This window comes from Coenobita brevimanus, chromosome 87 (assembly GCF_032717465.1).
Source record: "Coenobita brevimanus isolate Jiangsu-jjx chromosome 87, ASM3271746v2, whole genome shotgun sequence".
NCBI lineage: Eukaryota > Metazoa > Arthropoda > Malacostraca > Decapoda > Coenobitidae > Coenobita > Coenobita brevimanus.
The window spans coordinates 7,613,572-7,626,974 of NC_137040.1; the positions used below are offsets into that span (position 1 = coordinate 7,613,572).

General features: G+C 42.3%; 1 protein-coding gene across 5 annotated transcripts in view; it reads right to left on the reverse strand.

Annotated features, from left to right (window-relative positions):
- Positions 1 to 13,403, reverse strand: part of LOC145411057 (methionine aminopeptidase 1) — a 169,974-nt gene that overhangs the window by 30,004 nt on the left and 126,567 nt on the right. For all 5 annotated transcript variants that reach the window (XM_080281132.1, XM_080281130.1, XM_080281131.1 and 2 more), the window contains one exon: positions 4,150 to 4,293. In XM_080281132.1, coding sequence (XP_080137258.1) covers positions 4,150 to 4,293 — 144 coding nt within the window. The remainder of the gene's footprint in view (positions 1 to 4,149; positions 4,294 to 13,403) is intronic.

Sequence of the window (13,403 nt, forward strand, 5' to 3'; positions counted from 1 at the left end):
TACCCCTATGGTTACCACATACTTCTCTCTCCCCTTTTCCTTTGTACAGAGGAACAATTATACCTGATTTCCAGTCCTCTGGAACCCTTCCCTCTTCCCAAGCCAATCTACACAACTTCCATATCCACTCCACAACAATCTCACCCCCATACCTAAGCATTTCACCACACACTCCATCAATTCCTGGGGCCTTTCCCAACTTAATCTTCTTCATCGCTTCCACTACTTCCGACCTACTGATCTCTTCCTCCCTCCTCTCATCTCTTCTTCTCCCAGCCATTCCCCAACCACTTATACTCACACTGCTCTCACTCTCTACATTCAACAAATTCTCAAAGTGCTCCTTCCATCTCCTCAATTTCTCTCTTTTCTCCACCAACAATCTATTATTCCTATCTTTCACTCCCCTACTATTTCCCCTTTCACACTGCCTTACTTTCTTTACCTCCTTCCAAAACAATTTCTTACTCTCCCTCCATTTCACACTCAGATTCCTCCCAAACTCTTCATCCACTTTCTTCTTACTCTCCTTCACCAGTCTCTTAACCTCCCTTCTCCTGCTCACATATACCTCTCTCTTCTCTCTCTCATCTTCTCCCCTACCTCTACTCGTCAACCATTCACCATATGCCTTCTTCTTTTGTTCCACAGCTCGTTTCACCTCATCATTCCACCATGCTGTCCCTTGCACACCCTTGCATCTCCTCCTCACTCCACAAACCGCCTCACACGCTGCGCTTATCTCTTCCGTGAATATCTTACATACGTCTTCCACCCCTTCCATCTGCTCTAGCTCATACCTTCCCAATCTTTCTTCCACTATGCTCTTATACTCTGTCCTCTTCTCACTATCTTGCAATTTCTCCACTCTTCTCACAGGAGCTGCTTCCTCCTGTCTTCCCCTTCGCCTCCTCAACCACTTTCTTTGCAGCTTTACCTTGGCCATCACTAAGTGATGGTCCGAGACTCCATTCCCCCACCCTCTCCACACCCTTGCATCCAACACTTGTCTTCTCATTCGCTCATCCACACACACGTAGTCTATCATTGCCTTTCGTTCAACAAGTTCACCATCCATCCTCCTCATTACTCTCCATGTATTGTGATACCAACTCTAACGTATGGAAGTGAAGCTTGGACGTTGTTGGAAGGACACAAGTCAAGAGTGAGAGCAGTGGAAATGTGTTATTTAAAAGGAGCCTGTGAAGTCACATGGAGACAGAGGCTGACAAATGAGGATATAAAGGAGCATTGTGGTGTGGATGTGGATGTGATAGGAAGCGTTAGGAGGAACACACTGAGGTGGGTTGGCCATGTGGAGAGGATGAAGGAAAGTGTATGTGAGAGGGCGAGGGGGGGAGAGGGAGGGGGAGACCGAGGATGAGATGGAGGGATGGGATGGAAAGGTATATGACAGGGGGGGGGGGTGAGTTGGGAGCAGGGCAGTGAAATGGCAGGGGACAGGGCGACGTGGATGCAATTTGTTAGTGGCCACCCCCTACGGGATTGAGGCATCTGGCAATAGATAGAGAGATAGACAATGTTACTCTGACTAATCCAGCTATATATATGTAAAATGTATGATAACAACACAAATGAAGGATACAAAGCAACATAACCATGTCATTTCCCATAAATCATAGTCCGTGTATCGTAATGTCTCACACCGAAAAGGTGCCGATACCTTTTTTATCAATGGTACATGCATCAGCGTAACAACATTCACACAGAATCAGACAAAACAATGAACGAAATCTTCAATAAAAGTCATTATTATGTTTCTTCTGTCCATATCCAATATCCCAAAACTGACAGTAAATATTAGTATCAGTTTGGTATTGGAAAAAATAAAAATACTGTACAGGCAATATATCGGTTCAGCAAATCGTACTGGTAACAGCACTATCTTAAACATTTATCGGTGAACTGATGATATGGAAAGAAATGTTGCACTGCAGAATTATCACGACTCCCGTGCTCATACATATGTATATATCAGTGGCCCAGCTGTCTATCTCTTCACCATCTAATTGTAGTCGCTCCACGCCTCACTCAACACTCAGCTGTTTTGTTGAAAATAAAACAAATACGTAGGAATTCTAAGCACAGTAATTTTGTCCAGCAAAGCAAACCTTCATTTCTACTGATTAGATTTTCTCTCCTCTGCCAGTGCTACGCATTCTAAGATGAATTTATGTGGTGTAAGTCGGTTTGCTGGGCGGAAAACCATACCAGTACCACATATGACTTGTTTGGTGTTCAGTACATACTGCAGAAAACAGCAGCAAGGGTTAACATATTTAACCACTATGAATAACTTCACCCTGGGAAAGCATGCTGAATCATCACATAATGGCACAGTTACAGAGACATTATAATATATAAAAATAATAATTTGGTTTTATGCCAGGTATCCCCGAAGGGCTAAGGCATTGCCCCTGTGTAGAGGACTTTTGGACTGGAGCATGTAGCATTTTATGACCGGATGCCCTTCCTGATGACTACCAATGACCCTTGGGTGGATTCGATCCTCCGACCCTTCGGTCAGAGCGGACCGCTCTAACCCACTGAGCCACAGCTCAGACTGCAAATCTCCCACCAGCCTGACTTAAGGTCTGATTTTTCAACTTTCACAGGTAAATTTTGATCTCATAGATTTCAAGAGCTAAATTTACACACCTGAAAATGTATATTTCACCTTCATGTGTCTAATGGTTACCACATTATTGAGTGTCAGAGATACAAAAAGTCACCCTGCAAATGAACGAAAACAAGAAAATTTGGGAAAACACACTATTTTCGCCAAACAACCTTCCAGAAATCACTAAAATCAATACGAATTACGTGCCTAGGCATTAAACCAGTTGAAGGAATAAGCATTAAAAAAAAAATGTTTTTTGTGTACGGAAGCCTCTCTATGATCGTCATTATGATTTTACGGTTCAAGACCTGAAACTGACGACCGTCAGACATCAGTCTTTGGGGATTAAACCCTTGTGTGGCTTTTTCTTTCAGACCTGCTAGATTTAAAAATCCTACACCAAAATCACACTCTACTTCCACGTTTATTTTGCCATGAATCTCTAAGTTTTTCTTGTTCAGTATAAGAAGACCAGAAACAGGCACTACCTTAGATCTTTGTAAGTAAAACCATTTGTACAGTGTTAAGTCTGCAGCTTCCATTTTTGACTGATTAAAAGTATGCCTTTCTTCAATGGCCTTACATGTCTCAATTCTCATAAAAAATTCCTTGAGCTCGGGTCACTGGGCTTTGATGTAAATTGGAAAATTACCTAAATTATATTCTGTCATCAGTCTTATAATATTCACCTTTTTCAAGAATAATGCATTAGTCCAGCTTCTGTTTCAAGGTGAGCACAATGTACTTATGTTTAGATTGCATTTTAGGCATCACAGAGTAGAAACTGCCTTATCACAATAACACAACAGCAAGTGCTTGTCGACTGACTGGCAATGGTAAGCAGAATGGTAAACTGAGGAAGATGAAGAGGCGTGAAGGGTGAACAAATCAGAGAAGTAGAAAGACAATGCAGAGGATGACTGGGAAGGGAATTAACTAGGAAACAATCTTGACTGGAAATGCCTTCACCTCACACTGCCTGACTTCACCCAGTTTCACGTGATACATGACTATCCCATAGTGTGGCAGGCATTCAAAGTGGCGTGCACTCTATTATTTTCACTGATATTTTTATCGTGCAGGCATTCAAAGTGGCGTGCACTGTATTATTTTCACTGATATTTTTACCCGTCAACGAATTATCCTGGTTGTCTGATAAACCCAATTACCTGGGTAGTGGATATCCAGGATTGTACTGGATTTATAGAAAAGCATGAAGTCTTTTGCTAAAATTCAATACAATTCAGTAACAAAATCCAGCCACAATAAACTGTAGTGATGGAATGGTACAGAAAATGAAGTAGAAAATTAGAGGCAACACTATAAATACAGTATGCTTCTCAAAATACTGTATTAACTTTTTCCAACCAAATAGTACTAGAAACTGAGGGAAATGGCTCTCAACTCTAGAAGTTGCAATAAATTTACAACAGTTTTTCTGTAATTTGCTATTAACATGACAGAAAAAAAAAAAAGTGACACAATGGCTAACTGTTTAAGGTACTTACTAGCATAATGAGGGACGGAGGGTGCTGTATGGAAAAGGTGGTGGATACCGTGGCCACAGTAAGAGCGCACTACAGAGAACCCCTGGGAGTGAGCATGCTTCTGGATCACAGCACCCACATCACGGTACTTCACTCCAGGCTTCACTACAAATAGTACCAAGAAAGCACTTACTGATACAATTATACCAACTACTATACATACACACACAGCTTTATGTCAGAATTTTAGGGACTCAGAAAAACTACACAGATGGCAAAATTAATAACATAAAGAGTAAAATTAGTTTCTAGACAATGACCTGATCCATGTAACCACTTAAAAGCTAACTTAGACTCAAATTTCTCCAACAACAGTTCATCATCATCATTCACACCTTTCCCACCCTAAGGCAGGGTGAGGAGTGGCAACGTCCAGACTGCCCAAGTTTGCCCAATCCAATAGGCCATGCTTCCATTCACTCATCATTCAAGCTCCTGGAATCCTGGCTCTATCTGATATGCCAAAAAAATTCACCACATGCTGTATCCTGCAGAGTCAATTCGGAAGTTATCATGTTAAAAAGGGGTGCCAAATCCATAATTGTACACTTCTTCTCACAACACTCATCCAGCCAGCTCGATCTCTTGTCAGTCCCCTAGCCTCACCGACTTCCACATCTCTCTTCCTCACACACTCATCCACCATATCCCTCTGCCTTCTTCTTGGCCTACCTAGCCTCCTCCCTCCTTCAAATTCGCTCAGTTATACAGTACCCTCGCATCCAACATGGTTATATTGTCATGCACGGGTCCCGTGTTGGACCAAAAACATGTTGGACAAACAAAAGAGCTTACAGTATGGGGAAAAATGAATTATGTTGGCAACCCTTGGAAAAGTCACCCTAAATACCTACCATATACCTATACATATACTGATACTACTGTTATTATAATAAATGGTACCGTACTATGAATGATAACTAACCTTTTAGGATAGTGTTGGTGGGCTTGCTGGGAATGGAAGGTGGTATCCGAGGCTGTAGATAGTCCTACTGGGTCCCCGGAGGATGGCTGTTGGTGTCACTAGCGGGTAATGGCTGCTGCTCCTCCTCAACCTCCCTCATAGATCCTTCAAAATTCCTCTCCCCTTTCTTCCTCTCGATGATTTCTAGCTTGGTGGCCTGAGGGAGGTGCTGCCGCTTCTTGGGGTTCTCAGAAGGCTTCCTAGGCATCGTGAGCAGGGTAAAATGCAGTAACAAGGGCAGAAAATGCAGCGAGAAAAAAGCACCATCCAATGCGAATTATGCGACTGAGTGGCGCTGTGGCGGGAGAAATTTAAACAAAACATCACGTGAGAGCAGAAACGTTTTTAATTGGGCGACATCACAATCACGTCACGATAGCAGGTGGGGGAGGCTACTTGATCGGAAGTTTTGATTGGCTGTCAGCGTCACGGGAACATCCAGTATGACCATGTTAGACCTGGGGTGATCGTGCTAGAGGCGAACTCTGCAGATTTCACCCACTTCTTGGAGCTCTGTTTGTGTTATGCTAACACACCCATGTTACAATAATTAAATTGTATTAAAGTGCACTAATTTTTTGCTCTCCATGCTGGACACAAATCGTGCTGGACAAACGCATGTTGGGCACAAGGGTACTGTACCTTTTCACCACTCTGTCATCCAAATTCACTCAGATATACCTTTTTCACCACTCTACTGTCATCCATTCTCTCCACATGACCAGACCATCTCAGTACATTCTCTTCAATTTTGGTGTCCACAGACTTCCTCACTCCACATCTTTCATGAATTACATTATTTCGTATCCTATCCACTCTCTGTACTCCACGTACATTCCTCAGCAGTCCCATCTCCACTGCTCTCACTCCTGACTTTTCATTTTCATGCCACACCATAGCCTCACATCCATATGTTAAAGTTAGCACTAACATTCCGTCATGTAAGCCTCATCCAGCTGCAAACACTCAAGCCTCTGTTTCTTATCACAGCCTTCATGGCACCAGCTACTTTCCTTCCTTGTCACTCTACTTTCCACTTCTTTTGCACATTTTCCTCTCATTTCTATCACTGTACCCAGGTATCTGAACTCTCTCACCAATATCAGTCTCTCTCCATTCACTGTAACATCATACTGGGAGTCACCTTCTCTCTCAATAACCATCCCTTCACTCTTATCTACATTTACTCTCAAGGCTCGATGCTCACAGACATCTACAAAGCTATGCATTATCTACCAAGTTCTTGTCTGGTATTTGCAAGTTGTACTGCATCATCAGCATACAACAAATTTAAGATATTCCATCCACCACCATTCATTACCAACACCATCCCTCTCTCCATTACTTGTGTTTTTACTTCTCTCATCACCCCATCCAGATATATATTGAACAACCATGGGGACATCACACAACCTTGTTGAATGCCCACACAGATCATGAACCATTCACTAAGATGCCCATTTACCCTTACACATGCTTCACTACCATCATAAAAAATCCTGACGGCACCTAGCAGCTTACCATCTACACTGTACATGCGCAAAACCTTCTACAATCCTTCTCTGTCTATTTTGTTGTATGATTTTTCCAGATCAATGTGACATAAATACCATATAGTCCTTCTCACCTGCCTTCTGCACTATCTGTCTTACTGCAAATATTTAATCTACACATCCTCTGCTGCTCCTAAGCCACCCTGTTCATCACTCACTAGGACTTCTGATATCTCTCTTACTTTATAATAACTCTTCTATATACCTTCCCTACCAATAAACTTATGTGACGATAATTCCTGCACTCACTTCACTTACCTTTATTTTTGTTCAGGGATATAATCACAGCCTTTTTCCACTCTGCTGGTACAGTTTCACTCATCCATGCCTTCTTACATATCTCCATCATCTCTGCATACACCTCACCAACCCCAGCTGCTTTCCCCTTTTTCAGCCACTTCACAACGTTCTTTACCAGTGCAAGTGTCACGTTTCCTGGCACTGCATTCCTTCTCTGAATGCCTCCAAAACCAATCATGTTTACAGTGGCTCTACTCTCTCTATTCCTATTCATCAGGCTTTCAAAATATTCTTTCTATCTGGTTCTTTCTTCATCCCCAAGGGATAATAATCTATTACTTACATCCTTCACACTTTCACATTTCTTTCCACCGTCATTTCTACATTTCCGCACCTCTTTCCAGAACAACTTCCTATTTTCACAGTGACTTGCATTCATTTTTCTTCCTAGGTCATCATTTACCTCCTCCTTTTTCCTCTTCTCTAGTCTCTTTACATGCTTCTGGCTCTCAAGATATTCAGTTCTAATTTCAGGTGAACCCCTGTCATGTAACCACTCTAGCCACATCTTCCTCTTCTCCTCCACTGTTCTCGTAACCTCTTCATCCCACCATGCAGTACCTTTCTTCTTCGTTGTCACTTTTGCCACACCACACACCACTTTAGCATTCCTAACTAAGCAATCCCTATATGCATGCCACAAGCTGTCCAGGTCCATTTCATTCCAATTCACTGATTCTAACTCCTCCCCTACTTTGGTCCTGTATTCATCTGCCACTTCTTTGATCTCAGCTTCTTGACTTTCAGTCTTTCTCCCTGACTGCTCCTCTCTCCCCTGGTCCACCTCATTCCTCTCAGCTTGATCTTGCATGCCACAATCATATGATCTGACAGACTTCCACATTGTCCTTCCATGGCCCTCATATCAGCAACCATTCCCAGCATCGACCTCTCTACAAGCACATAAACAATCAGGCTCCTATCAACATGATCCCCGTTCCCTCTATACCATGAATTTTATGTGCATCTTTGTGTTTGAAATACAAGTCACAAATGTGCAACCTCCTTTCCTGACTCATATCCTTCAGTCGTTTCCCATTATCATTTTCTCCTTGTACTCCACTGCAACCCATTATGTCATCCTCAGGACCAGCGCCTACTCTTCCATTCATATAGCCCATTATGATCACTTTATGGCTCCTGAGCATTCTCCCACTGCTTCATCCAGCTCATCCCAAAAACCTGTCATCCTTTTTCTCACTCCTGTCATCACACAATGCACATGCTACAATCACAGCCACTTTCACTTTCTCAAACTTGAACTTGACATACTATACATATGTCTCAAGCTGACACATTTTTAATCTTTCATTCCACCATGCCACACTTCATTCATCAACAATGCAACTCCTTCCTTGCATCTTCTTTGTCCGTTCATGCCTGACCTCATACACTTAACATCCTCCCACTCCTCCACTTCACACCCTTTCATCTTTGTTTCACACAATGCCAACTCGCCATATCTCGCACTCTTGAACATATTCACTACTTCCACCCTCTTGCTCTCCTCATTTACACCTCTCACATTCCACATGGACATGTGAATCTGCCCATTTGCTTGGGGCCCTGGGCAGGTATTGGGCCCTTCAAGGCTCTCCGAAACATTTGCCATGATTAAGTGATTTTAGAAGGGGGAATCTGGGGGATACTTAACCCAGCCAAAAACCCCAATTATGTGTTTACCATCCAGTGTAGTAAATCATTTCCTGGGTAGAGGAAACCATTTGGCTTGTCACTCAGTGTACAGACCATAAGGTATCCCTACAATGAGTGAGTGGATGATGGGCACCCTCATCTACTGTAGTTACTAATGAAATCAGCACATTTTAACTTGAAAATAAGAAAAACTGTTGTTGTTACTACTGGATTGCCCGCAGTGTCACTGAAGCACGATACAGGAGCCACAGGGGAAATCAGCTGCCTTTACTGGATCTCCAGTAAGATCGGAGGCGACTAGCACCGAGGCTGCTGTACTCCGAGTGGGTGAAGTGCCACATGACAACAGCAGTGCTCGGGCATCACACTTCAACAGGATGGGATATTTGAGAAGGTTTGGCTCCCAGGAGATCCCTTGTGAGGTGGTGCCACCACAAACAGGCATCCTATTGGCACTAAGTAAAACAGTACAGTAATAATACAGCTTCGTTTGTGATGTGTACATCTAATCAGAAGAGTGAGTACTGACAAGCGATGAAGCACTTGTTTTGTACTGTGGTAACTGTACAATGCAGGCATCTGATATATGTAAATATCGGTATACATGTATGTATACCTTGTATATATAGTTATAAAGTACAAATAGTATATAGCTGTACTACATATATATTCATTCATCATCATCCAATCCTACATTGTCCCATGAGAGGCGCAAGAGACCGGGGCTGAGCAAATTGGTCCTGACATTTAAGATGAGAATGACTAGACTCACACATCCCTGAGTGGCATTACACAAGCAATAAATCCCAATCATCCCTTAGATATAAACCTTCACCAGCTCAATCCGACTGGAGCGCCGTAATTACTCACTAAACCACCAGGCACCAAAATTTGGTTATATGGTTACCACCCAGTGTAGTAAATGGTTTCTTGGTGTACAGGAAACTATTTGGTTTGTCAAACAGTGTAGAGTCACCCACAGGCGGAAGGAAGAGGAAAGAATGAAGAAAAGAAAGACAGAGGAGGAAGAGTAAAGTCACCCGTAGGAAGAAGGACGAAGAAAGAATGAAGGAAAGAAAGACAGAAGAGGATGGAAGGAAAGAAGGTTGGAGGAGAGGAAAGGGTAGACACCTGAAAGCAGCACTACATCAAGTGAGTGGATGGTGAGCATCCCCATCTACCACAAACAGATAGATAGATGAATAGATATAGATATAAAATAGATATCTAGTGTATTTATAGATAGATAGATTGATAGATAGAAAGGTAGATAGATAGACTGATATGGATATAAAACATATATACAGTAAGTCCTCGTATTCGGACGCATTTTACCTCAAAGCCTGGTTTTTTGCACAAGAAAAAAGTTTTCGAGTTGTCTCATAATTTGCGAAACTTCCCCACAATTCGATGCTCCCAGCCGGCAGCCGACACTCAGAAGATGATGTGTACCGATGCTCAGTCTAAGCACTGTCCATTTTTCTATGCAACAGTCTTCCATGATCTTTATACAGCAGGTCCAGCGGGGCAGTAGACACACTTGAGTTTGTTATTATTTATGATCATAACGTACAACCTTCAGCCGTGTAGTGAATACACAGCAGGTCCAGCTGGGCAGTAGACACACGTGAGTTTGTTATTGTTTGTGATCGTAACGTATGATCTTCAGCCATGTCGTGCTACTATTTCTTAACAAAGAATCATTACATGTTTCTCGTAACACTATTTATTTTTGTTTTGATGGACAAATACCTGAAATAGATGTAAAATAAAGCTTATCGATATTTAAGGAAAGAATAATCTATCTATCTATCTATATACCTTGGCTGCTTCCCCCAAGGAAAGGGAGGTAGCCGAGACAGGACGACACACTCCCCATTTACTCATCCATTCAAACACATTCATTCACATCTTAGCCCCAAAAGGGGAGAACGGACAGATCCTCACCGCACCACACCGCACAAGAGTCAACTGCGCAATGCAATCAGTGACATCCGCAGCAGGGCCCGACAGCAGAACTGGTTTACCCCTGCCACATCATAACAGACCCATCCCCTTACCCGCACCTGACCTGACTAGCTAATCAGACCAAATGCGGGAGAACATCCCCTCAGGGCTGCGTCATCACTTATTCATTCACAATTTCTCTCCATTTATTTCTGTCACGCACAGCCACTCTTCCTTGCTCAACAGATATCCCTCTCGCATCCAGCGCTCTCTTCACACTGTCCATCCATCCTATTCGTGGTCTTCCTCTCAGCCTTACACCTCTCACATCAGATCTAGTTATCTTTTTCACCAATCGCTCATTATCCATTCTCTCCATATGCCCAAACCATCGCAACACCCTCTGCTCAACTCTACCAGCCATCTCCCGAACAACTCCAGTTCTCCTTCGCACTTCATCATTTCGCACCCTATCCATATGCGTCACTCCACACATACTCCTCAAACACCTCATCTCCATTACATTCAAACTTTTCCTCTCTGCTACACCCATACTCCATGTTTCAGCCCCATATAATGCAGTCGGTACCACAACACCCTCATACAGCCTTCTCTTTACATCCATTCTAAGCGAACGACATTTAAACACTTTTTTCATTCCTCCCAGCACCTTTCCTACTTCATTTATTCTAAACTTCACTTCTGCATCTATTCTTCCATCCACAGCAACATGTGACCCTAGATATTTAAAACAATCTACCTCCTCAAGCAACTCAATATTCAAAACTATATTCATCCCCCTACCATCTATCAACCTTGTACACTTCATCACTTTACTCTTATTCTCATTTACTTTCAATTTCCTCCTTTCACACACTCTTCCAAACTCCTCTACCAACTGTCTCAATCTCTCCTCTGAATCAGTCACCAGTGCAGTATCATCTGCAAACAGCAGCTGCTTCAGATTCCACTCTCCACCATCAACATTCACCAGACTCAGACCTCCACCTAAAACTCTTGCATTCACCTCCCTTACAACACCATCCATGTAAATATTAAACAACCAAGGCGACATCACACATCCCTGTCGCAGCTCCACTCTCACGGGAAACCAATCACTCACAGCATTTCCCACTCTTACACACACTCTACTATTTACATAAAAACTTTTCACCCCTTTCAGTAACCTACCATCAAGTCAATACAATCTTAAAACAGTCCACAAAGCCTCCCTATCAATTCTATCATACGCTTTCTCTAAATCCATAAATGCCCAAAACACATCCTTGCCTTTCGCTATATACTTTTCACACACACACACACACACACACACATATATATATATATATATATATATATATATATATATATATATATATAATATAATATAATATAATATAATATAATATATATATATATATTATAGATAGATTGACAGATAGATAGAAAGATAAATAGAAAGACAGATAGATATGGATATAATAGAGATAGATAATAGATTATATATAGATTGACAGACACCCACCACAAACTGACTTAGGACCTACACACAGAATTGCTGTAGGAGAGTTGTCTGTCTCTGCTTTGTGTTTCCACCTCTACCAAGTGAATTTTTTGGCAAGAAGTAATTGGCAACTCTTCTGGTGTTGGCAGGAGGTGGTGAAACACTCAGCACATCAGTGCTTGCCCAGAAGCATGAGTGGGAGTGTATGTACCGGTATATATATATATATAATATATATATATATATATATATATATATATATATATATATATATATATATATATATATACCGGTACATACACTCCCACTCATGCTTCTGGGCAAGCACTGATGTGCTGAGTGTTTCACCACCTCCTGCCAACACCAGAAGAGTTGCCAATTACTATATATATATATATATATATATATATATATATATATACTGTATGCCCAGAAGCACGAGTGGGAGTGTATATATCATCATCATCATCCGGACCTCCTTTCCCACCCAAGGGTAGGGTGAGAAGTAGCAATGTCCAGACAGCCCAAAATTGTCCAATCCAATGGGCCACGCTTCCATCACTCATCATTCAAGCCCCCGGAATCCTGGCTCTATCGGATATGCCAAAAACATTCACCATGTTCTGTAGTGTCACATATCGTATCTGACAGAGTCAATCCAGACACTGCCACGTTAAAAAGGGGTGCCAAAAATCCCTGATCATGCACATCTCCTCACAAAATTCATCCAGCCAGCTCGATCTCCTGTCAATTCCCTAGCCTCACTGACTTCCAAACCTCTCTTCCTCACACATTCATCCACCATATCTCTCCACCTTCTCCTTGGCCTACCTCGCCTCCTCCCTCCTTCGAATTCGCTCAGATATACCTTCTTCATCACTCTATTGTTATCCATTCTCTCCACATGACCATGCCATCTCGATACACTCTCTTCAATTCTGGTGTCCACCGACTTCCTCACTCCGCATCTTTCACGAATCACATTATTTCGTATCCTATCCACCCTCTCTACTCCACATACATTCCTCAGCAGTCCCATCTCCACTGCTCTTACTCTTGACTTTTCATTTTCATGCCACATCATAGTCTCACATCCATATGTTAAAGCTGGTACTAACACTCCTTCATGTAAGCCTCGTGCAGCTGCAACACTCAAGCCTCTGTTTCTTATCAAGGCCTTCATTGCACCAGCTACTTTTCTTCCTTGTGTCACTCTACTTTCAACTTCTTTTGCACATTTTCCTCTCTTTTCTATCACTGTACCCAGGTATTTGAACTCTCTCACCAATCC